We start from the raw sequence: 26,739 nt of genomic DNA, 5'->3' as shown, positions 1-26,739 counted from the left end.
ATACTGACTTAACATTTAGGTTAAATATTTATGAATATTTTCATTCAATTCAATGTTGATTAGTTTACAAGAGAAAAAAGACTAACATAGTTAAACACTGAGCTCAGACTATCATCTCAACTCTGTAAACAACACATATAGTTTGATATTGACAATTATTTTAATAGAAGATACATGTTAATAAATAAGCTAATATTATTGGTTCTTAAATGTTACATTTATATTTTTGGTGCATGACCACAATTTCATTTCATTTATGAAGCACAGGAATGAGTAAATAAGTTTGAACATTTATCATTAGTAGATTTATCAATATTCAATTTTTTTTATTTGTTTACTCAACCTATTAGACAAACAACACACTCTTTCTGCTCCTCCAATACTCCTTCAACGAACAGATCTAGGCGACTTGGAAACCTTTATAAACAGTTCAAAACTTGAGTATTAAAGTTTTATACCATACATGAAGCAAAGGAATACAGTGTCTTGCAAAAGTATTCAAACCCCTTGAACTTTTTAAATTTTGTCACCTTACAATACAAATTTTAAATATATTTTATTGAGATTAAGGGACAGACCAACACAAATTAGAGCATAATAGTGAATTGGATACATGGTTTTCAAAATGTTAATCAAAAATAAATCTAAAAGGTGTGAGATGGTAAAGTTTTTAGCCCCCCTATGTGATTTTTTTTTTTTTTAATAGAGCCACTTTTTGCTGCAATTAGGGTGTCCCTACTAGCTTTGTGCATCTGCATAGCTTTGTGAGGCTCAAATTTTTGCTCATTCTTCTTTGTAAATTAACTTGATCAGCCAGGTTGGATTGAGAGCTTCTGTGAACAGCAATTTTTTATGTCATGCCACAGAAGCTCGATGGGATTTATGTCAGGACTATAACTGGGTCATTCTAATACATGAATATTCTCTGATCTAAACAAATTTGACTGTAGCTCTGGCTGTATGTTTAGGGTCATTGTCTTGCTGGAAGGTGAATCTCCTTCCCAGTCTCAAGTTTTTTACAGCCTCCAACAAGTTTTCTTTCACGATTGACCTGTAAAGCTCCATACATCTTCCTATCAACTCTGACCAGCTTCCATGTCCCTTCTGAAGAAAAGCATCCCCACATCATGATGCTGCCACCACCATGTTTCACAGTGGGGATGATGTATTCAGGGTGATGAGCAGTGTTCATTCAACTTTGGTCTCAATTAACCACAGCACCTTCTTCTACATGTTTGCTGTGTCTCCTACATGGCTTGTGGCAAACTGCAAACAGCACTTCTTAAGTCTTTATTTCAACAGTGGCCACATTTTCTTACTTGCCACTCTTCCATAAAGGCCAGATTTGTGGAGTGCATGATTTATAATTGTTCTATGGACAGATTCTCCTACCTGAGCTGTGGATTTCTGCAGCTCCTCAGGAGTGACCATGGGGCTCTTGGCTCATTCTCTGATCAGTGCTCTCCTTGTTCGATCTGTCAGTTTGGGTAGGCGGCAATGACTTGCTAGGTTTGTAGTTGTAGAATTCTTTTTCCATTTTTGAATGATGAATGATGAATGAAAATGCTGTAATATAACCTAGCCTAACCTGGGGTCTTTTATAATGCTGTTTTTTTTTCACTAGTGTTCTCTAACAAACCGCTGAATCCTTCACAGAACAGTTGTATTTATATTGAGATGAGATTACACCTAGACTCTATTGCCTAATTAAACTAATTAAGGGCTTCTGAGGGCAATTGGTTGCACTTGATTTTATTTAGGTTTTTTTTTATTTAAGGGATATTTAATACTTTTGCATGTCTTTTCAAATGTATAATTTTCTTTTACTTCACAATTATGTGCTACTTTGTGTGGTTCTATCATTTAAAATGTCAATAAAATACATGTAAGGTTGTGGTTGTAAGGTGACAAAATATGAAAAAGTTTAAGGGGTATGAATACCATTGTAAAGTGTAAAAGAATGGCTAGGAACAGACAAATAATATCACCTTATTTAGTGTAAATAATCAGTTGAATTGAAAACCTTGATGTTTACAAGTGCTTTAATTTAAAACAGTCATGCAGTTCCTTAATGCAGCTGTTTGAAATCTCATAATCCCCTTATCACACTTTAGAGGAGAGACCTCTCATTAGCATTATAAATATCATTTTTGGGCTTTGAGTGGTCTAGCAGTCTAAGGCACTGTGACGAAGATCAACAATTCGAAGTTCTCCAGTTTAAATCCCAGATCATCAGCAGTCGTAGTTCCCTGAGCAGGGGCGTAGCAGCAAATTCTGGGCCCTGTACACTCTCAGGTTTTAAGATATCATCAGATCAGATTATATTGATGAGTGGTAATTTATATTTACCACCTGTATTTATGCATTTGGCCTTAAATACCTAAAACATTTGGCTTTGTGTACTAATGGTTTGATCCATGACAAAACCATCCATGATAAATGATAAAAACATTTACTCTTAAACAGGAGACAACTGTACATTCAGAATCAAATCAAATAAGTTACATTACTTTTGTAATGAGAAGGTACAGTAGAAATTATCAGAAAAATATTGTTTCACTTTCAGTGGTTAGTAGACAATAGGCTACAGCGCACGCACTGAACCAAAAGAATAACTTACTTTAAACTTAAGGTAAACAACTCGAATTTAGGTAGCAATTCTACCAGTCAGCAGCCTTCGATCTTACCTCGATTTGCTCATCTCTATTAGCTAAGCTAACAATTTCATGTGAGCATACAAACCTCAGCAACAACTTTCTGGAGTGCACTACGTTAACTTTAATTGGACTTTGCATAACAAACAAACTTGGTTGACCTTTGGGAAAGAAAGCCGAAACAGCTGCCTCCCCTCATTCTGCCTTCTATTTTTTTTCTTTCTTCTTTTGATAACCTGATTTCTGCTTTTTGGGCAGCATGATGTCTCTAGCCCCCAAGTCATTCAATCTGGGCTCACTGATGTTACATGTGGCACTGGTCGCTGTCGGGCAGACTAAACCATATTGCTTGCATTTTTCTTGTGTACTGGCATGGATAGGGGCCCACTGACATTGAGAGTGTACAGTGCCCAGAATCTGCTGCTATGTGCCTGACTGTGACTAAAGTTCATTCCCTCAGCTGATTTTATCAATGTATTTGAAGTATTAATTAATAAATAATTAATTGGAGGGCCCAATTCATTCGAAACAAAAACATCACAAAAAAAAATTAAAATCAGAATTTGAATGGGCCCCTTTCACTACTCGGGGCCCCTTTCTTCCCTGGCTACCACGCCCATGTCCCTTAGATGCTGCAACGGTGGCAGCTGGAAAAGAGGCGGTGACTCCCTTCACATGTGAGCCACAAAGTCTTCACCCTTCTAGTTTTGGGGATCACTAGTGATTGGGATGAATCCTAATTTTAGGTTGGGTAAATTGGAATAGAAATTGGATAGAATTAAAAAATATATATATAGAATATATAGAACTATATATTATATATAGAATATATATAATTTCGCTTTTTCAGTTGGGCACAACACTATCGTTGTAAAATATCAGTAACAGGGGACATCATTATACACCTAATAGTGCTCCTTTTATGACTTATCAAGCCAAATTCTGTTTGATAACCAGCTACCCTGTATTACTTCATGACATCATAATTATGATATAATTATTCCAGACTGTCTTTATTTAGAGCTTACTGGTGATGTATGAACAACATTTATAGGACCAATGCACAGATAAATCCTGTGTATAAGATAAGATGTTTAATACACCTAATACAATTAAAAATGTTAATGTAATACCCAACTTTAGGATATAATAATTAGTAGAAGGTTTGATAAGGCTTATTAAGAGCATTGTTATAAGTTATAAGTATTGTTATAAGGCTTATATTAAAGGGAACAAAACATACATTACACCCAGTGATATTTTGAACACAATGACGTATTACATTCATTTAATATTCTTTTTTTTTTTTTTTTTAAGCAAAGACACTTAAAGAATTGAGAGAATTCTTCCGTGGAAAATGTAAGTATTTAGTGCTTTTCTCTCTTATTCAACCCTTTATAATTGTTGTGTTGTTTATCGCTGTCTCTTTGCTGCCAAGATGCTTGAAGATGAGAAAGAAGACACTGCAAACACTGCCTTAGGTGTACTACAATTATTTATTACAAAGACTAAGACAAAATCTTCTTAGGCTGCGGTCCTAGGGCAGCCATGGAGAGAGATGTTGCCCAAATTTTATGTACCTTCTCTTTCTCCCCTCCCCGAACTTGGGGATCTGCTTATATAGGGTGTTATGGTATACATCTGGAAATATTAAAACACACACTCTAAACATCCATAGGAGGAGTCTTCCAAAAGAATCGTTACATACATTAGTGAAGAAAAATAAAGAGAATATATAAGCTGAAAATTTACTTCAGTTACTGTGTATTTGTAGAATTTAGATGACTGTACATAAAATGCAGCCTTATGAAAGCTGCCATTCAGTACATTGTAACTGTTGTTTGCCATGTTTTTGCAAATTTTAAATCATGTTCATTTTCTTGACATTGTGACTTAGGGCCCTATCTTACACCCTGTGAAAGGCATGTCATGATGCTCATTGCTATCTTGCACACCACCAACAGTATTTTCACGCTTTACACCTGCATTGTTTAAACAGCAATGGTGCATTTTTGCTGAGATATGCATAGGTGTAGCATATCAAGATGCTGAATTAGGCTGGCCACAATAAAAGGCCACGCCTAAATGTGCTGTTTTACAGTATTGTGAGAATCTGGGGGGGTTCAGTAAACTACCATCACATAGAGTTGATTGTGTCTTGTGGAATTTTTGTCCACTCCTCTTCAATGGCTGTGCGAAGTTTCAGGAACTGGAACTATAGCCCAAGGTACACCTGTGCAATAAGAGTCAAGTCAAGTAGTTTTATTGTCAATACTGCATATGTACAGGACATACAGAGAATTGAAATTACGTTACTCTCCTTCCCAATATTACAGCAAGTACAGATAATAGATATAATAAAAGAGAATGTGAGACACTATGTGTACAATACAGCAGGGACACAAACAGACATACATGAGACAGAAACAAGGTGCAGTAGTGGTGGGGGAGAAATAGATATATAAATATAAGTAAAAAAAGAAATAGATATATAATATAAAAGAGTGGGAGACACTATATGTACAATACAACAAGACACAATAAACATACGGGAGACGGAAGACAATAGTGCAATATTGATGGTGATTGAGATGGAATGACAGTATAAATAGTATATAACAGTAGTGAAAATATGGTATATGGTATATAGCTTAAGGCTGGTAAAGTGAATGAGTGTGTAAAGTTCTTAAAGTTCACAGTTTTTGGGGAATTAAAGTGTGTATTGACAGTGCAAGTATAGCAGTATTGCAGGTATTGGGTGTTTAGTGCGAGTCCGTTGGAAAGGGTCCAGTGCTTTGTGTATTTTAGTACAGAGTTCAGTACTGTATTGGTGGGGGGGTGGGGGGTCAGGATGCTGAGTGAGTGTATGCTGGGAGCAGGATTGGGATGGGGGGTAGAGCAGGGCGAGAGTTCAGCATCCTCACAGCCTGATGGATGAGGCTGTCTTGCAGTCTGCTGGTCCTTGCCCCGAGACTCCGCAGTCTCCTCCCTGATGGCAGCAGGATGAAGAAGCTGTGTAGTGGGTGGGAGGGATCTCCTGCCAGACAGAGGGCTTTCCGTGTGAGGCGGGAGCTGTACAAGTCCTGAAGGGAGGGGAGAGAGGTGCCAACAATCTTCTCAGCTGCTCTCACGATACAGGGTCCTGGAGGGTCCTGCGGCAGGATGCTGTGCAGGCCCAATACCACACGGTGAAACAGCAGGCCAGGATGCTCTCGATGGCCCCTCTGTAGAAGGTGGTCATGATGGGGGTGGGGGCTCCAGCTCTTCTCAGCTTGCGGAGAAAGTAGAGACGCTGATTTGCCTTCCTGGCCAGTGGTGCTGAGTTGGTGCTCCAGTAGATGTCCTCTGTGACGTGCACACCCAGGAACTTGGTGCTGCTCACCCTCTCCACAGCAGTTCCGTTGATGGACAGAGGAGTGTGCTGTGTGTGAGTTCTCCTGAAGTCCACAACAATCTCCTTGGTCTTCCCTGCGTTCAGAGAGAGATTGTTGTGTTTGCACCAGGAGGCCAGGCGGCTCACCTCGCTCCTGTAGTGTGACAAAATAAATAAATAAACACACCACTCCTCGCGCGGGATCGAAACCGTGTTGTCAGTTTCGCGGTCCCGCTGCTCCTGCGGTTGAATTGGGACGCGGCCATGAAAAAACGCCTTTATAAAGAGATAGTGAGCCCGAGAACGGGCGGAAAAAGGAGAACGGGCGGACAGAGAGACAGGCGAGGAATGTATACAAAATCTGACCAGAGAGGCATTTATTATTATTATTATTATTATTCAGTTCAAGCAACCTTACAGGATATAGCACTAAATTATAACACAAGTTAACAATCGGTCCGGACCTTGGCCTGTCGAAATTTTCTCTAACTGGACCATACTGAATTCTAATTAAATACCCTTGTTCTAAACTTTTAGCTCACACAAGGAGAAGACTGATCAGAGATGCAGCCAAGAGGCCCAAGATCACTCTGCATGAACTGCAGCGATCTAGAGTTGAGGTGGGAGACTCTGTCAATCAGTCGTACACTGCATAAATCTGGCCTTTATGGAAGAGTGGCAAGAAGAAAGCCTGTTTAAAGTTTGCCAAAAGCCACCTGGTAGACACACCAAACGTGAAAAAAGGTGCTCTGGTCAGATGAAACCAAAATCTAACTTTTTGGCCACAGTGCAAAACATTATGTTTGGTGTAAAAGCAACACAGCTCATCAACCTGAACATACCATCCCCACTGTCAAACGTGGTGGTGGCAGCTTTATGGTTTGGGACTGCTTTTCTTCAGCAAGGACAGGGAAGATGGTTAAAAATGATGGAAAGATGGATGGAGCCAAATGCAGGAGCATTCTGGAAGAAAACCTGTTGGAGTTTGTAAAAGACCTGAGACTGGGACGGAGATTTATCTTCCAACAAGACAATGATCCAAAACATAAAGCAAAATCTACAATGGAATGGTTCACAAATAAATGTATCCAGGTGTTAGAATGGCCAAGTCAAAGTCCAGACCTAAATCCAATCGAGAATCTGTGGAAAGAGCTGAAAACTTTTTTGCAAGGAAGAATGGGTAAAAATTTTAGTCTCTTGATGTGCAAAACTACCGCAAAACATACCCCACGCGACTTGCAGCTGTAATCACAGCAAAAGGTGGCGTTACAAAGTATTAATCGCAAGGGGACGAATAATATTGCACGCCCCACAGTTTTTTATTTCTTAAAAAAAGTTTTAAATATCCAATAAATTTCGTTCCACTTCACAATTGTGTCCCACTTGTTGTTGATTCTTTACAAAATATACAAAAAAAAATATTTTATATCTTTATGTTTAAAGCCTGAAATGTGGCAAAAGGTTAAAAAGTTCAAGGGGGCTGAATTTTGCAAGGCACTTTCTAACAGCACTTTCACTGGTTTAGTAATATCCGTGGATGTACAATTAACTCAGAAGTATGTCAATTAGATAAAAGATGCAACCAAACTGACTGGGAGATCATTCATTATGCAGCAAGATAATGACCCAACACACTGGCAAGCTAAAAAAGCTGATAAAGGAGGCAAATGAGAAAAAGAAGTGAAACAGGCTGCAGTGAAAGCCCAAAAAGGGATCACAAAAAAAAGAAAGCAAAAGTTCAGTGATGTCAGTGGGTCACAGATTTGATGGTTATTGCAAGCTAAGGATGTGTAACTAAATACTCACTTTCACTTTAATCTATTTTAAGTTTCAATAATTTGCTCACAAGAAAAATGTATGGGTTCATGTGAAAGGTGCTATATTTTAATATGTGCATCATATTAAGATGTAAATACCTGGAAATAACAGCTGAAATGTTGATAATAATATTTTTTCTCATATTTATCTTTTAATGGCAAAACTTTCAATGGCAAAGCTGTTTTTAATCCACAGCAGAAGTAACAGGATTGGACTCACTGTTCCAATACTTTTGGAGGAGACTGTATAACATATGTGAAATGTTTAATGAACGTTAAGTGAGTACTAAGTCACAATACACAGTGTAGTGCCCCCTGTTGTGTATGGAGATGTGTGGACAACCAGGTAAAAATGTGCTGTTTACCTGTGAAAGGCACTTAAATAACAAATAACAAATAACTCTTGCATTTTGAGCTGAATTTAGGAAAAACAGTGCAATAGTGTATAAGACATGCGATTGTAATGTTTTGGATTGTTAACAAATAAAATAGCTGGCACCACCCAGTACAAACTGTTTGGAGACACTTGCTTGTAGACGCTTGTTATACGTGATTCTTTTATTTATGTGCCCCCAAATGTAATACATACTTCACATCAAATATTAAATGAAAATAATAGTTTACACTTATTTAATGCCTATTTCTATTTCTTCTTTTTCCATAGCATACAATAAGACGGAAAAACAAAAGATCTATAGTGCCTTGAGTAAGTATTTATTTTCCCTTTATCTTGCTATGATGAATGCTTTGAAAATAAAATGTGTTTACTCTCTCTCTCTCTCTCTCTCTCTCTCTCTCTCATTCTCTCTCTTCAACCTCTTCAGGTCAACATTTTTTTTTTATGTAAATCATGTTGAATCCAGGGTCCTTTTCTACTCCACTGTTTTTGGGGGTACTGGCCACTTAAATTTAACACCTAAAGGTTTTTATACAGCAACAATATGAATAAATGTGAAATATTCAAGGTTTTTGTAAACAAGTCCTTCTACACTTACAATTCAATGGTAAAAAACAAAAGTGCATCTAGTATTATTGTAACTAGTGAAATTTTAACACAGAAATTTCAATTTGATTATGTGGTGCAATGGATGAAAAGATGTACAGTACAGTTTGAAAAGGTGCCATGATGTTTATGTAGCAAAGTGGAAACCACACCACTTTCCCTGGGGCAGGCACATCATTTCAAACGTAATTTAAAAATAATGTAAATGCAAATGAAATTGAGCTTTCCATGTCTCAGAAGAAGAACATGCTACATTAAACCCTCTCAGTGGTAGGAGCATTAAGTGATATGGGAGTCATCAGTTACAGAGAGCAGCAAGATATTTGTGAGGATAATAACTTACACAGTCCCTTTAAAATTATGTTGAGGGCAAGTAAAGATCAAAAATAAGATACCATAGAGAGACTGGAAAACAGTACTGTAGCACAACAACAAACTTCCAATTAATCATAAATGTCCATAACTGATCACTGTATATATTTTTTTCTCTTATACAGACATCCAGAGGTTACCAGAAAACACGACTTACAAATACAGTGGGTATCCAAGATCTTCCCTCTCACTTTCCCAAGAACTGTGCATATCCATTGTTTTCAAGTATTTTAATAATTTACTTATACATTTGGTACAAACTGGAGATCCTCTTCCCAACTTTAAGATTTTGTGATCTTTTGTGAATACTGCTTTTCTGTAAATTTCATGATCATAACTACTATTTGAAGTCACTTCATTATTGTTTGTCACAATTTATTTTGGAATGTGTTGCAATCTAAAATGCATGAACAGTTCCAATTCCCATTCCAATGTACTGTGGAAAAACGCTTTTGCAGCAACTAATTTGGATGTGCATCTTAGGAAATTTAGGACAATTAGGAAAAACAAAAAATCAAATTCAATGTATTAAATCTAATATGCTACTGAGCCCTGTGTGTCAACAGTAGATTAACCTAAATTAAATTAAATTAAAAATGTGAGCATCATCTGACCTTTCAGTGCATGATGAATCAGCCATTATAATAGCAAAACCTTATGTCTTCCAATGCATCTGTGAATAATTTTTAATCACAAGATCCATTTTTGTCATTCGTTATGAAAAGATTAAGATGATAGTCATTTAGTATAGCAAACAGTCCTAAAATTTCATCACAGGACCTACAGGAAGCTCTTTCCACAAGTTGTGTCAAAGTACAGTATTTACTATCAGAAAGAGACCAAACCAGGATCGCCTGGCCTGGCCATGTTGGCAGTTGTTTCACTCTATTTATTGGACAGTGTAATGGTTGATTTTTAATTGTTCTGAGATTTTTTTAAATGATGTACATACATCTACAACTCTCTTTGGGTCTGGGGCTGATGCTAACACTCTTATTAACAGTCAACAGCAAAACAAACAAATGTTGAAGGTTTAAATAAAACAGACTCCTCCAAACCATCCTCTTTAACGATGTGATGATGCGAAAAAAGCTTCCTCATCTTTCTCTGAATAATTTTATTATTTGTTTTTCTTGAATGTTATAATATCGTACAGCACTGAATTGACCTATTTGTTCTTGTTTTCCTTTAGAGTGTACATATGAAACTCTAGGTTTTTGGCTAATTATGAATGACAATGTCCAATACCAACTGAATATAACCAGAAATGACATTAGACCCAAAGCAAAGATTTTCTTTGTGACTGGTAAATGCAACATGACTAAAGGTAAGTTAAGAATATATGGCATTTCATCCATTAGTTAGTTTTAAATAGACTGTTTTGAGTCCTTAATGTTGATGTTTAGTAGGCAAAAAATAAGATTAAATAGAACATTTTTAGAAGCATGTTTTTTTTTTTTTTCAGTGAATGTTTCAAAGTGTGAAAGCGATCTGATTGAAGTCTACCAGGATGGAGGTATTTAAAACTCAACCACCTGTAAACCATTGCATTATTCTTTACACTCACCAAGTTCTTTCTTTTTATTATTATAAAAAGACTATACTAATTCTAGCTTGGTCTTACTTCTTCATAGCATGGATTCCACAAGGTGTTGACTGATCAATGTTGACATGATAGCATGACATATTTCCTGTAGATGTTTCTACAATCACTGTGATGCTGGAAATCTCCCATTTTACCACATCCGACAACCAGAGTTTTTTCTATTTCATTCATATGTTAATAAATTGAATTAATTAATTGTTTGACATAAAACCAGTGTGGAAACATAGCCCCCATTTTTTTATTTACCTTCATTCTCTGGAGCAATTTGATTTGGGCACCCCATTAAAACAAATTAAAAATGAATAACTTTAATCATAGGTTGTAAAGTGTAATGGACAAAAATGTACATGTTTTATGTTAGGAATTGAGACACCCTATGACCTAATTGCTGGTATTTGCCCTTTTGCCTAAAATTGACTGGGAGAAAGTTTCTAACTCCCCCATGTGTAAATATTTCACCCCATGCATAATTATTTTAAACCTCCTTAAATGCACAGCCTGTTACAAATCACCCCACAGCATCTAAATAGATTTAAAATCTGGGCTTTCACATGGCCATTTCAGAAATGTCCATGTTTTTATTTGAAGCCATTCATTAAAAGATTCTCTGGAATGTTTTGAGACATTGTCATGTTGCATGGTCCACCTCTGCTTCAGCTTCAAGTTTTGGAAAGATGGTCTCACATTTTCCTCAAGCACAACTGTCTGTCTTAATAGAGTGTTAAAGTTCTGAAAAATCAGAAATTCAACATTTGCTTTGTTCATAATTATAATTGGTCACATGGCTAGGGCCTAATTTGCTAATTGTCAAAAATAAAGTAAGTCTTTAGGCTTGCTTAGGGTGTCCAAACTGTTGCACAAACAGTAACAGGCATTTTAAGTAAGTAGAAAAAAGGATTTTGTCTGTCATCCAAATTGATTTGTGCATTTACTAAATGCTGAGGAGAAAACTTAAAGGAAATCCAAAGGCCCAAAACAAGCAAAAATTGAAGATGGCTGCACTAATGGCTCCACCAGATAAGATACACAGTGAATTTTGCAGTGTTAAATGAAATTATTAAATTCATTCTAAGATTGTGCTAATTTGCCATGTACTGTGTTCAGGGATTTAACACTCAAAACCTGGTCATGTCTATGAATTGGAGATTCCAACTCATCACTGCATGCAAGAGAGATGCAACAAAGTAGTAAACAGGACTGTTTCATACTGCATCATTGCTATGTCCCAAACATTATGGTGCCCTTCAATGAGAGTGACTTTAAAAAAGTGGTGTAATTTCAACATAATGTGCAAATACTCTTTAAATTGTTTTATACTATATATAATATATTAATTGTTACACATGAAAGGATGAATGTAAAAAAAATCCCTCAAGACCTTGTTCCCTTGTTAATGGTGAAAATTTCTGTTTCATATTTTGCAGATTGTAATATTACCTGCCTAAATACAGAAAGTGCTTGCACCAATGCCCAATACGAGAATTGTTCATGTAAGAAAATGTTTTCATTTAATTTTAACACCACATTAATACATCTAAATACAGACAATGATGCAGATATTTTAGGTCCTCAGCAGATACAGAATCACAGTGACATTGTGTAACAGCTCCAACCTAGTATAAGACAGCTGCTTTGTTGGAAAAAGTAATTGCACTGAAATGTACTTCTGTTTCCATAGCAGATATAACTACCAATGATGACTTCATTGAGTTTCAAGGTCAAAAACCAAACTGTTCAAAGTGTGGAACTCCTGTCCAAAAAGTAGAACTAGAGATTAAGCTCTCAAATACAACTATCAGTTTTGGGAAGGACTCGAATACTGATAAGGCGTAAGAACTCATTTTATAATGAGCTTTTATTACTTCATGGTTATCTAACTCTTGCAAACTCACCCTTTTTTTTCTTTGATTTTCAACCCATCAGGGAGGTGATGAAGAATTTAACCTCTGATGTCCTGGCACAGATGGGCAACAAGACCACAGCATCTGTGTCTTTAGGGGAGGTGCAAGGTATTTTTGTGAAGCCTAAGGATAAGAATAATCCGGAAACCGCCTCATTTGTCTATTCCTCTGACACAAAGCTCAGTGTAAGTAAATCGTATGAGTTAGTTTTACTATTAGCTCTTTGTTGGCAAAATCATGAAGGAGCAGGTGAGTGATAGCATTGGCGGTTCTTCTTAAACCAAGACCTTAAGAGGACAGTAGAATAACCTCCTCCAGAAGGCTGGCTCTGGTTAGTTTAATGCAGGGATGAACAGAGTGTGGCACAGGAGGTTTGGTTTAACATAAAAGAACAGACCAGTGAAGTCTTAATTGTCATCATTCTGTGGTTGGGGCCACATGGATATACCCCTTATTTACTTATAAGAGGATTTTCTGAACTGTTTTAAACCTTATATGTTGTGTCCAAGGGGCATTTGTTTGGATTCTCTGAATTATAAGCTTGTTGAAGAGATGAAATGAACATGTAAGCCATTGTTACTGCACACTGAACTGACTTTATAACACTGACTGAATGTCTGAACAACCACACAGGCCAGTGCAGTCGAGTGGTTGTAGCAAGTCCAGTGTGAGTAGCAGTTGTTGACCACACTGGTTCAACCTGTTGGTTATGACCAGTGTTGGGAGTTGGGAGTTACTAACGCCGTTACTTTTTTTCAGTAACGAGTAATCTAACTAATTACTATGACTGTAACTATAACGCCGTTACCATTTCCGACACCCCGTTACTGCACGTTACTTTAGCCGCTCTATGAACTTTTTTTTTTTTTACTTCGCTTTGCCCTGGTTAACCCCTCCTCTGTCCGATGAACTTGAGCTTCTGGCCGCTGTGCCTGTGGTTTGGCGTGGTGAAGTGAGGCACAATTGTGACGATTTGCGTGCTCTAATAAATTCAGTGATTGCCGTGGACAGCCCAAGTTCCGAATTAAGGACGTTACGCTCTTTTTAGCTGCTCCGGTTTTTGTGGTGCTGCTGCTTTCTCTTTTAGAGCTTAGATTCTCCGCCCGAACCCGACCTGACCCGAGGACCGACCCGAAATCGGGCTCCTATTTTTATTTTATATAAAGCTCTGGTGTGATAATAACAATGTTGCTAAGTAACCAATTATTATTGTTCACTAAAGCGAACGAAATAGCGAAAACTGAAAGTGAAAAAACATTTGTTAACTGAATCTAATAAAAACGGAAATTAAAAGGAAAAAACATAACTATCTCGAACTGTATGTGGTGTTTATAAAACTAACTAAAACGAACTGAAATTACTGATAGAATACCCTCATTTTTGTGTTTAATTTATTTATAAGCGCTGTTGTACAGCGGAGTTGTACAGCGGGCGGTGTTGTGCCGAGCGCGCGGCACCTCGTGGTCCTTTAGTTCTTGTGTAAAGCGCTCGCGCTAGCAAGCCCACCCTAAAAACTTACTGAACAGAAAAAATAAAAACAAAATAAAATTAAACTATAATAAAAATGAAAAATGTAATCACGTAGCTCTGGGCGCACGTGAACGCCTCCGCGTTTGACTTGCAGCACTGTGTGTAGCTGTTCTTAAAAATCATTTAAATTAAATAATAGTTCTATGCTTCTATGTTACAGTGTTAATTAACATAATTCTGATTATATTTCGCTCATTCAATCAGCCCGAAAACAGACAGTTTATGGGGCGGATCGGGTCGGGCTCATAATGACAGTTTATGGTTCGGGTTGGGTAGGGCTTGGTCAGAACGTGCACGGGCTCCGGCTGGGTCGGATCGGATTTTTTGGGCCCGATCTAAGCTCTATTCCCTTTTGGTGAAGCTGTTATATTAATACCATTTTAACGGGCATTAAATTGTTGTTTTTGTCCATTATTTTGTTTTATATATACATATTTCTTTTGAGTGTGGCGACGTGTTTTTCATGTTTTTCAGTATTACAAGTTTTAGTAATTTTCTTTGGTTGTGTGGAGAATTTCGTTTTATTTTTTTGAAATTCGTTAGATTATATTTTTGTCAACATTTTGGGTTTATTTTCGTTTGTTATTTTTCTAATAATAATAGTAAATGCATAATTGATTTCCTTTTTTTGACGAGCGAATAATAAAAAGTAACATGATAGTTACTTTTACTGGTAACTAATTACTTTTATAGTGGAGTAACTCCGTTAGTAACTCAGTTACTTTTTTGGAGAAGTAACGAGTAACTATAACTAATTACTTTTTCAAAGTAACGTGCCCAACACTGGTTATGACAGACCAGCTAATTGTTCAAACTCAAATTACTCTTACTTATGCATGTAAGAGCTTTCAAGACAATCATTTTTACTATACTCCAATTTTTAAACACAAATGAAAAGTGGCCTTTGCCTTTAGCCATTTATTTGCCTTTACCATTATTGCAGCGATATATACACTAATGAGCATACACACGGTGCCACACCCACATACACAGGTATTAAACCCACAGGCCTGTCATCAATAAAGTGGTTTTCACCGCTGTTAATACTTTTATAACCATCAAAACAACCTGATATTTGATACAATGATTCTTATTACTAGATATATTCAGTCATGTCCAGAAGTTTGAGCATACTATGTTGTTGATTTTCTGTGTGTAAAAAAAGTTCCCATCCTCTACAGAAACAGCGTCCTGCATATTCTAATTAATAATAATGACTTATTTGTATAGTATGGTAGTTGTATGGTAGTTAAATACACATTTTCCAGTACTACCATTTTATTTCATAATGAAATCATTATCAAATGTGTGTATCAAAATGTAAGCAATTGGTTTTATTTTATGAAATTTTTTTAGTAATTTGTTAACAGTTATGTTTTCACGTTTGCAGATCATCCAGGATAAAACTCAAATGGATACATATCCAACGCTGATCTCTGTCCCAAAGGAGGCTTTTGAAAAAGCCAAAAGCCAAAACATCAGTACTGTCTTCACAGCTGTGTTCCGAATCCCTAGTTTCACAAAGGTACTCATCGTCTTTCCACTAGTGCTGGGCCGGTTACCGGTTCATCCGGTATACCAGAGGGGAAATTAAAACCGGTATGCATTTTTCACATACCGCCATACCACTATAGTGCTGTGGAGCACTGCGTAGAACAGCACCACCAAGGAAGCACACTGGCAAGTGGTTGAGTTCGCAAGCTAACGCTAGCCAGTTAGCATAACAAGCTAACACACTGGAGCAATAGACCACTGAAGTCGTGTCGTCATTTTGTAGTCGGCGCCATGTTGTTTATGCCCATATTTGGGGCTCCTTTGGGGTTCCGTGTCTAAGCCGTCCAAGTCAATACGGGATTTGAATGGGCTTTTAAAAAACTGGCCACTGTCACATTCTGTTGTAAATAAATATGTTCAGAACTCTGTACGTTTTATTCTGTGTACATTTACCTCCTAAATATCACTGGATCCTCTGAATTTCGAGATCATAAGGGGAGTAATCAGAAAAATGCTAACTTTAAGCTAATGCTTAACTGACGTCACAGCACTGCGGCTGGAAAATGGATTCTGCACAACACCAGTGAACTCCGGTCGGATCGCGTTTTGGATTATTATGCTTCTTCACAGAGGATCATTAAAGCATTTAAACAGGTGAAAACTCTTTCAGTAATGTTGAGCAGTGTAATGTTGAGCAGTGTAGTCTGTGTTAGAGCTTTAAAAGGCAAATAATAAGAGAAAATGGCTCTCAATTCGGCAGCGCTTCCTCGAAGGGTTTAGTATTTAATTACGGTCATTAGTTTATACTAATTACAACACCTGACCCAAATAATCAACTAACAACTAAGTAATTAACTAATCAACTAACTACCTACCCTCACTGAGGCAACAACGAACCAGAAACACTAATTTATTTCACTGCATAATAAAGAGGGTAAATGTTAAAACGTGTTACAGCTGGTTCTGGAGTATCAATGACCTGTTTTTAGTGATTTTAGGCTGTGACACTCTCAGTTCTCCTCAGTAAAGGCAGTTAGTTCATTAGTTTGATCAGCTGTGTGTAAAAAGCTCCTAACTTACGGCCGGAGTTCTCTGGTGTTGCGCAGAAAAGAGTCCCCTGCTAATCTCTGCAGCGGCGCCGGGAGGTCAGTTCACTCCGCTGTAGAATTAGCTTAAAGTTTTTTTTTCTCATTACGACTCTTAAATGATCTTGTCATTCAGAGGATCCAGTGTTTTTCAGGAGTAAAATGTACACAGAATAAAACGTACAGGGGTCTGAACAGATTTATTTACCACAGAATGTGACAAAGCTCATTCATTTTTCTCATAGGGAAAAAATGCTTAGACACAGAAGCCGTACGAGCACTACAGAATGACGCACGACTGCAGTGGTCTATGGTAGCTCAGCTCTGTGGAAACAAATGCTCATCTAGCTCTGTCCTGCCTGGAGAGAAATGAGAACAGCACTTTATCTGAGGGGCTCCTGCTGCTGTCCATCATTGTATAAGTGTTTTTATGTGTAAAATAGAAAAACAAAAGCAAACAGTAATTATTCATTCAGAAAAGAGACCCTTTTGGAAATATTAATACTGTAGCTTAAAGGATAATTTTAATACACACTGAACTGAATTTATTTTTCAATGGCTTCAATAATAACATATTGTAAGTTTATATTAAACTTGTGTGTAAATAGTGTAATAGAGCTTTTTTTTATATAGAAATATCTCATTGAATACTTACGTCATGAGTATTTTTGGTCTGTTTATAGTGTTTAAGGAATTATGAGGAATATTTTGTTTTAAAAAGGAAATCTTGATAAAATGGTTGGAGTATCTCCTTTTGTTTACATTCTTCCACTGTTTTTCTGCTAATGAAGTCTAATTTCTTCATATATTGTGTCATTTTGTGGGACAAAGTAAACCAAATAGTAATCAAAGCCTTAATTTAAGGCCTTGTGTTTTGTATTATATGTGCTTCTAACAGTAGAGTCACAAACCTATATTAACAATCAATCATGCAAAAAATAATAATAATAGTAATAATAATAATAAGTACCATCAGAATCCTGAAAAATAACATTTTTGGTCATACCGTCCAGCACTGCTTTCCACTTGTCACTGGAGAAGCAATGGAAAGCAATTAACCTCCTGTGAAGCACTGTCTCATTTTGATGTGTTTAAAATTATATACACATGCTTGGAGAAATTTAACATTGCAGTTTAGTCTTTCAAAGACAATAACACTCTTTCTCTCTTTCTTTCTCTCTCTGTGTTTTAATATAAGGATGAGATGAACAGCACTGTTCTAAAAGACGAAGTGTATTCCATTGATATGGGAGCAGAAATAGCCAACCTGACCAACACCATTAACATCACCTTCAAAAGCGTTGACAAGGTCATTTAAAACATTTGTCTAATGATAAGCCCAAAGGAAAAATATATCAATATATCGCTTCATTTTTAATATGTTTATAATAGTATTAACGCATGTAGCAGTGTATTTAAAGTGGAGTTTTTATTTTAAGACCAGTTCAGTAACTACTAATTATTCAGTATACATTATTTAATTATATTCTATTACAGTATGTTTTATTTAGTTAATAGGTTCAAAGGAATGTATTCATTAAATACTATGTTATTCATTGAGTGCAATTAAATTATCTACTATCAGTTATTCAAAAGTTGTCATGAATTGAAATCTACTATTTATAATTCAGTATCCACCAAGATATAAATATTACCTACTATGATGTATCAAATGTACAATTTAGTAGCTAACATTTTTCATATATATTTTAATATTTTATCTTGAATGTCCTATAAATTATTCATTTTTACTGATTCTTAATTATTATTATTATTATTATTATTCATAATAAATTCAGTATTCACTATAAATTATTCCATGTCTACTAAATAAGGATATAGTCTCTTGTAACCTATTCAGCAGCTTTTTATTCATTTATTGTGAATATTCTTCTAGAAATAGAGCAGAATCTTCAGTATGTTCTAATAATTTAACTTTCTGTAACTCTTATTTATTTAGTTATTTAACAATATAGTGAAATCATATTATACAGGAGGAAAGCAGAATTAAAAGCAGCTTGTTATAATTCTCCATATGAGAGAATTTCTAAACCACAAAGTTTGACAGGTTTGCTTTTAAGAAAACTCAGCTCTGATTTATTTGGGTCTTTTTCTTCTACAGAAATCTGCCACACCTCGTTGTTTCTCTTGGAGTGGATCAGGTTAGTACATTTCACAATTGCAAAAGGGTTCGTTTAATCGTGTAAACGTTGTTTTCACTACAGTAGAACACACTAACTGGTTATGTAAAAATGACCATTTCCATTGCTGTCAACAGGGTCCAAACCCAACTGGACAACTGAGGGCTGTAACACTACAGGGACTGGTGAAAGTGTCACCTGTGAATGTGAACACTTGACGTTCTTTGCCGTGTTGATGATAGTGAGATTTTTTTTTCTTTACCTACAATTAACACCAGACTTTATTAAGGGTCATTTATACTGTTTTTAGGCGTATACATTAAAATATCTGTTTTGAAGAATGTTTCTGTAACTACCCACAGAGTTTTATATATCCTTTATGTTTCAGTGGATGTTAAGAAATATATCCACTAGATGGCAGTCCAGAATCAAACATTTCTGAGGCCAACAAACACGTTAACAGTAAAAATAGATATATATAGTTTCTTATTTATGGTGCTCATATGGCAGTGGGGTTGTGTTTTACTTGAACTATTGGTTACACTTATTGAGCCTATAAACAGCCATTATGTCAGAAAATACATTGATTGTGAGTAGAGTTAATATACCAAAAATATACAAACGTTTAAAACACCCCTATTTTTAGTTGTCCAGTAACAGTGCTGTATGGTCTAGAGAAGCTTACTTTCTCATCTTAGCAATGACTTATGGTTATGACTTATGATTAATAATTTAAAACAAACCTGTCAGGTATCTCTAACTCTTCTCTTCACTGCTGAAACTGAGGCATGGTTATGTGCCAAGAGTCTTTTGACTCCATTTGTGTACTCAGCACTCTCTGGCTTAATCTGTAATTTCTCTAAAGAAAAGACTTATACTTTTAATAGTTACTAGTAAGTAAGTATTTATCTGCCTTTTTATAGTTATGATGATGGAAGTATGTAAGTGCTGCTGCAGTAGAGAGTGCAGTAATATGATATGTTCCAGCATTGCTTTACTACAGACATTGTAAATTGGATTTGGAATTTATTCAAATCCATTTTAAAAGCTTGTAAATGTTTGTTTCCTTATAGCTATAAGCTTTTAACCAATTAATTGTTTGCTAAAAGTAATTTCCCGTTTTTAAAACAATATATGATTTTTTTTACTATATACTATATATTTTTGGACATTAATATTTTTTTCAGTTTTCCTTAACGGCTCTGGCAGTTTAATGCAAAATGTTGTACACTGGATTTTGAACCATTTCCAGTTATTGACTGAACCTTAAACGGGGATGTTCTAAAACTTTTAACCGCTAGTGAATGAGATATATACAAAAACTGATCTTTTCTGATGTCAGAAAAGGAAGTGTGTGAGAAAGTGTGCTAAATTATTTTTGGTGTCTCCACAGCCCAACACTGATAACACTTCCATAATTTCCAGCGCGGACTTGAGCAACCTCACTTACATCACTTCCATTGGCTGCGGACTGTCTGTCTTCTTCCTGTGTGTCGCTCTCTTCATGCACTTCCTGATGAGGTATGGTGTAAAAAGGCCTGAGTGTGAATGAGTGTGGATGATGGGAAAGGTTGAGAATCCCTTTGCTGTTCAGAGGCAATACTCCCTCAACCCCATTTTAAAACAATTATGTGCAGGACTTTAGAAACACTGGGAAAAACAGTAGGATAAAATTCTACACTATTTCTTCACAGGAGGGCAAGAAAAAGCGAAGCAGCCCAAATCCTCATAAACCTGCTGGTGGCGCTGGTCCTGCTAGACCTGACCTTCCTGACCAATGAGTATGTGGCGAACACGGGGAATATAATAGGCTGTAAGCTCATGGCGGGCTTCATGCACTACTGCCTGCTATGCACCTTCACATGGTTCGGTCTGGAGGCCCTCCACCTCTGTCTGCAGCTGGCCACCATCTCCAATCCTAAAACTCACTACCTCTTAAAGGTCCAGATTGCCGGCTGGGGTGAGTTCCAAAGTAAAAACACTTAGACATGCTGTTCAAAGGGCTAATATATATATATATATATATTCTCTCCTAGTAACTTATATTCTTAAACGATTATATTGTTATAAAGTCACTCTGGATAAGAGCACAAGCTGAACATCATAAACAAGACACAAAGTTTGGTTCTGACTGTGATGATATGTGACAACATTTGTTTTCGTGACTTCACATATATAGTTTATTCATTTATTGTGACTTTGCATCCATATATGGACAAGGAAATAAATGGTGAATTGTGAAAATCAAGCATTGTGTACATTATGCCCTACTTAACTAACCATCAACTGGGCCCCTCACAGCTTGATTTAGGGCATGTCGATGTGTCTTTGCCATCATAACAACAAGAACTTTCTAGCCGGGGTTGGCTACATACTCTCCTCTGAACGGCAAAAGAGCTAACTAGCACTTAGCACGGTTAGCGGGTAATGCTAATGCTGCTCCACCAGTGCTAGCGGTTGTTAGCAGCAGGCTACAGTCCGACATACACACCTTTAAACAGCGAAAGAGCAAACTAGCAGTTAGCAGGATTACCAGCTAATGCTAATGTTGCACCAACAGTGCTAGCCGGGGTTAGCAGCAGGCAACAGTCCAATGTACTCGCCTCTGAATGGCAGAAGAACTAGCGCTTAGCACAGTTAGTGGGTAATGCTAATGCTGCTTCAGCAGTGCTAGCCGGGGTTAGCTGCAGGCTGCAGTCTAGCATTTAGCACAGTTAGCAATTAGGTCTGTCCACTGCTTTGTGTCCTTGTGCATGTGTGAGGTGCGGGGGTGTAAGTGTGTTGAGCCTGCGCGGTACACCTGCATTGCCAAGATAGCAATAAAAGTCTGACGAATTAAATCAGTCAGTGCTGCACTTGTCTTTTCCGCTTCCAAGATAGCAAAAAGCAGTATTTACCTGAACACACCTCAGTTTTAGAAAACCACACCCATCAACGTAAATATATTCACAAGCTCCGCCGCTATTTTCCATCGCTATTTAAATGACATAAGCGTGAAAATAGACTGTTAGCAGGGAATAGAATGACAATAAGCATCGCAATGCACCTTGTGCTTGGTATAATATAGGACCCTGAGAGTTTCTTGTGATAATGAACCTGTTAAAATAAATATACAGCACTCCTGGATCATTTTTATAACAAGTAATTATATCAAATATGTGTGTGTTTAATGTGCTCTCTTGTACAGTGTTTTATTAATATTACATTTTCTCTTTAGCACCTCCTGCCATTGTTGTGACTGTGCTCTTCTTTATGCAAAAGTACAACAGGCTTGTCATACAAACTGATACAGGAAAGGATGTTGCAATGTAAGTGTACCTTATACATCATGTGCATTGACTACTTTCCTTTACTCACTTACATACAGCTCAGTACAGTTCTGATTTACACCTAGCTGAGTATTTTCTGATGCTAAAACGTTAACTTCTGTTCAGATGATAGACATCTGTCGACATTTCAATATATAGTGACCACTAGGCACATTTTAGGAGTCTAATAATACGCAATTTTAGGCCTAATCTGGAGATGTCTCTGGCAAAAAAATCTCTGCAGTCTCCCACTGTGGTAAAGTTATGTGCATATAAGTTTCACACCTTGTTTGTTTAGTCCTGCTTAATTTCCTACACACTTACATTTATCTGGATGTCTCTGGAATTTCCTAGTAGCTCATTAATCTGTAGATATTTTAACACATTATCATTGTTGCATTGTGGCCTCTTTTTGGGGTTCAAAATACTTCACCACCCAAATATCTCACCAAATGCAGGCCTCTGTCTATTACTAATGACATAGTAAAGACTTTTCTCTGGTTTACATAGTGGTGGATGCCACATCCATTACTTTTTTCCTCATATTTTCTCTATATTTGTTTTGTCAAGAAAAGTACATTAAATTTCCGGATTAACATAGTTACATTTATAAAAGAAGGTGAGATATGGAAACCACCACATGCTAAGCTAGCACTGCTGCACATTTTCACCTCTTTAGCTAATGGGCTCCTAATTTAGACAATCCATAGATATTTTGGGGGAAAATGTGCACAGGCCTTAACGGTTCGGGTTTGGAACCTTTGTTGTTCACAGACAGAAATTTTCTAAAACGCTTTTTATTTTTGTCAGAGAGATTTTAAATTTAGGGGTTCCTACTGTAACATGATAAAGGAAAGTAATTTACATTTTTCTATTTTAGTTAGCTAACATATTGGCCCTAAATTTAAGTTTAATTTGTAAAAAAAAAAAAGTGTTTCCTTGGAGTCCTTTTGAGTTTCCTGGTTAATTTACAGACAAAAGTAAATTCGGCTCAGTTGTTAGTCAGAATATATTTATTGGCACAAAAAGACTTGGGATGGCAGTAATTTGTAAATTGATCATTAAGGTGCTATTTTGTGATTAAGGTTGCCTGCATGCTTATAGCAAGGCAATAAATACATGATTCGATTTCGAGCTAGGCCCTGATAGTGGGTGGGTGCCAGTAGTAAGTCAGAAGTTTCCATATGACTCTTTTGATCTTAACTTTGCCTTCTGCTCTAAAGGTGTTGGATCATAGACTCTTCTGTCCATTACGTTGTGAACATCGGCTACTACTCTGTAATCTTCGCCTTCACCTTCACGACCTTTGTGGTCATGTTGCGGTGGATCGTCCTCCTCAAAAGAACCACAGCAGGCCACAAAAAGGCAGCCTCTGGCTCGGGTAAGCGCACAGGGACAGGCACCTCGGACATCCTGACCATAATGGGCCTGTGCTTCACTCTTGGAGTCACTTGGGGCTTCGCCTTCTTCGCCTATGGTGCCCTGCGCCTCCCATCGTACTACATCTTCACAATTCTCAATTCCTTCCAAGGTAAGTCATGAAAGCAAAGAGCGTATCAATCAGTTTTACAATACTAACACTGCTTTTGAAACAGCCATGTTCTAAAAGTATCTGCAATGCCAGATATTATTGAGACTTGTGCACACTACACAACATTTTGAACAACTGTTTTTACAGATTATAAAAGACTGAGCCTGATTCTCACAGTTTTCTGATTTTTTGGGGGGAAATAGAAAATGTCTGTCACATAAAAAAAAAACTAGGTACGCTTTACAACTCCAACCTGCTCCTGAACTGAAACAAATGCCCCAAAACATTAGAACATAAGAAGTAAACTTCATCTTCATGTGGTGGCAGTTTGAATTCATTTGAGCACAAAAAGAAAACTAGTTCCTGTGTTTACTTTTTGTGCTCGGCTTTCGTTGGATATTAAGGGGACCAGTTTAGAGTCTCTGACCATTATACAATACTAGATTACACAAAGTCAGGTAAAAAATGAGACATGAGTCTATGCTCCTGACACAACTATTTGGGCCTGTTTGGACCCTACACAAGGTGCGTTATGATGCTCATTGCTATCTTACACATAATTAACCCCATCGACAGTCTATTTTCACGCCTTCTGCCTGCATCATTTATATAGCAACAGTGATTGTGAATATATCTACACCAAATCTACACTAAATCAAGCTGCATGGTGCGTGTTTGACGCTTCACCTATAGATAGGTGAAAATAGGGCCCATTATATTTAGATGTTGCCATCATAGCACTGACACTGCACATATGGAAAGTAGATTGAATTAAACAAAATACCAGTAAATCCTGGATGCATACATCAAATAAATCAAACAGGATACTGATTCAAATCACACCTATGTGTTTGTACAGGTAACGCTGATGATTTATATTATGTTAATAAAGACTGAGAAACAGACTGAGATTTAGATACATTTTTAGTTTGAGAAGTTTACTTCCTCTCAGTTTCAAAAATATTTGTCCAAGGCACACATATAAAAAAAATACAATTAAGTGATTACTTGATTATTTGCTTATTTAGGAACTTTTCATGTCTCTCCTCAGGATTCTTCCTGTTCATTTATTATTACAAAACCAGCAAGTTCATTGGGGATTCAACCATCTCAGCCGAAACCAGCAACACCACAGAGGCCACGCAGATGGAAAACCCCTACGAGAAGCAGAAAAACTTTTAGAAAAAATGTTTTAAATCTGTTGTTTTTTCTGTATTAGGTACTATCTCTAGTTCTTTGTTTTTATTATGTATATAATATGCGTAACATGAATATTTGACATGTTTATCTTTGATCAGTAAGAAATTTTATTTTTATGACTATATACAATGGAGTTTAAAAGGGGGTCTCAGAGTACAACAAAAATCAGAAACATTTTAATGATGTCGAATAGAGTCGGAATGGGTAGAGTTCAGTCAAGTCAAGTAGTGTAGAGGACATGCAGTGTAAAAGCACAGATGTTATGTAATGAACCCTGTACAGTTTACATAGTTTAGAAAAATCATTTGCACACCCAAAACATTATTGAGTCATTATTGTCAGAGTTCCTTATAGACCCCTTACCTTTACCAAAATGGGTGAATATTTAAATCTAAAGAAATGTGTGACTGGCTGTGTAAGGGGTTTTGTACATAAAGCTCAGATGCATTGCTTTTACACAAAATCTACATGATATAAATTATGTGTGATTTACATTAAAAAGGTTTTGCATGTTTAATTCTTATTGAGTACAGTGATGTAAATATGCAGCAGAAAATGATTATTAATGTATAAATAATATACTTTGTGATGTAATGTTTCTGTTCTGTTAATGTTGTAATGTCTGTTATGTGAATATGAATTGTCTCTAGTCTTGCTGTAACTTTAAGTGCTAGTAATTAACTATTATTTTTTTTTATTTTGAGTTTAAATATTAAATAAAATGCTTTATACTGGCACTGGCATAAAGTCAGATTACTGCACCACAACTCCACCAACACAGTCCACTCTACACTATGGGTCAGTTTCCCAGACAGAGATTAAGCCTAGACACATATTACATTTTCCTTTCAATGCAAAATCTCTGCTATAACTAAATTTAGAGCCTCCAGAGCGAGTCTGTGGTAAATACCAGCTGCTTTGGCACAGCCAGAGGACAGGGTGCTGCTGGCGCCACCTCCTGGAAACAGACGGTTATACTCCTCTTCAGACCTAGCGATCATGACTGGAACGACTCGAGATATTTATCATAGGACGCAGCGATTAAAGCATTTTTGCCAGGTGTGGGTGCTCAGTGAAACGTTTATTAATGACATTTTCTGACTGTTAGAGAACAAATGCAAAGATAGAAAACTGAATGTAAAAACTATTTTTTTATGTAGTGCAGTGTACAAGAAATACGTTTTCATCCATTTTCCAATCTACTTTTTTCCATCTCTGCCCCTCACAAGCGTACGGAGCCCCTAAGGTGACATTATGTAAAAAAAAAAAAAAAATAAAGGCGTGGGAAAGAGATCCCAAGGCTCGTTAATGAAAAAAAAAATATTTTCTTTATTTTCTGGTTTTTCAATTTTTGCATTTTAAGTTGGAGTATAACATCAGATTTGTGTTTACAAGTTACAAAAATTGACAAATCTGAAAAATGAAAGTATGACTGTATCAAACTAAATTCGAAATAAAGAAGAATGTGTTTTCATTCAATTTTTTTTTCATTTCAGCCTTTTGCAAACGGAATTTCAAGAACAATTAAAAGTTGAATCTCTTGATTTCCAGATTTGTCCATTTTTGTATCTTTTAACACAAATCTGATGGTATAATCCAACTTGCAAAATTAAAAAATCTGAAAATAAAATATTCATATTTAATTTTTTTCCTAAAATTACGATTGTGAAGGGCAGAGATGAAAAAACTAAAATTGGAAAAAAATATTAAAACCTTTTCTTGTA

General features: G+C 36.5%; 1 protein-coding gene across 1 annotated transcript; it reads left to right on the top strand.

Moving 5' to 3' along the window:
- Window positions 1-9,350: 9,350 nt before the first annotated feature.
- On the top strand, window positions 9,351-25,767 carry adgrg11 (adhesion G protein-coupled receptor G11). The gene is made up of 15 exons (XM_049478308.1): window positions 9,351-9,383; window positions 10,412-10,546; window positions 10,685-10,735; window positions 12,250-12,315; window positions 12,507-12,654; window positions 12,749-12,911; window positions 15,647-15,781; window positions 18,034-18,144; window positions 18,958-18,997; window positions 19,114-19,217; window positions 20,370-20,497; window positions 20,671-20,936; window positions 22,194-22,284; window positions 23,508-23,815; window positions 24,867-25,767. Exons 2-15 carry the CDS (start codon window positions 10,447-10,449, stop codon window positions 24,995-24,997), a joined length of 1,842 nt encoding a protein of 613 aa, XP_049334265.1. The 5' UTR covers window positions 9,351-9,383; window positions 10,412-10,446; the 3' UTR covers window positions 24,998-25,767.
- The last annotated feature ends 972 nt before the right edge of the window (window positions 25,768-26,739 follow it).

Source organism: Astyanax mexicanus, chromosome 1 (assembly GCF_023375975.1).
Source record: "Astyanax mexicanus isolate ESR-SI-001 chromosome 1, AstMex3_surface, whole genome shotgun sequence".
NCBI classification, from domain to species: domain Eukaryota; kingdom Metazoa; phylum Chordata; class Actinopteri; order Characiformes; family Acestrorhamphidae; genus Astyanax; species Astyanax mexicanus.
This window is presented reverse-complemented; position numbering and strand designations above follow the sequence as displayed.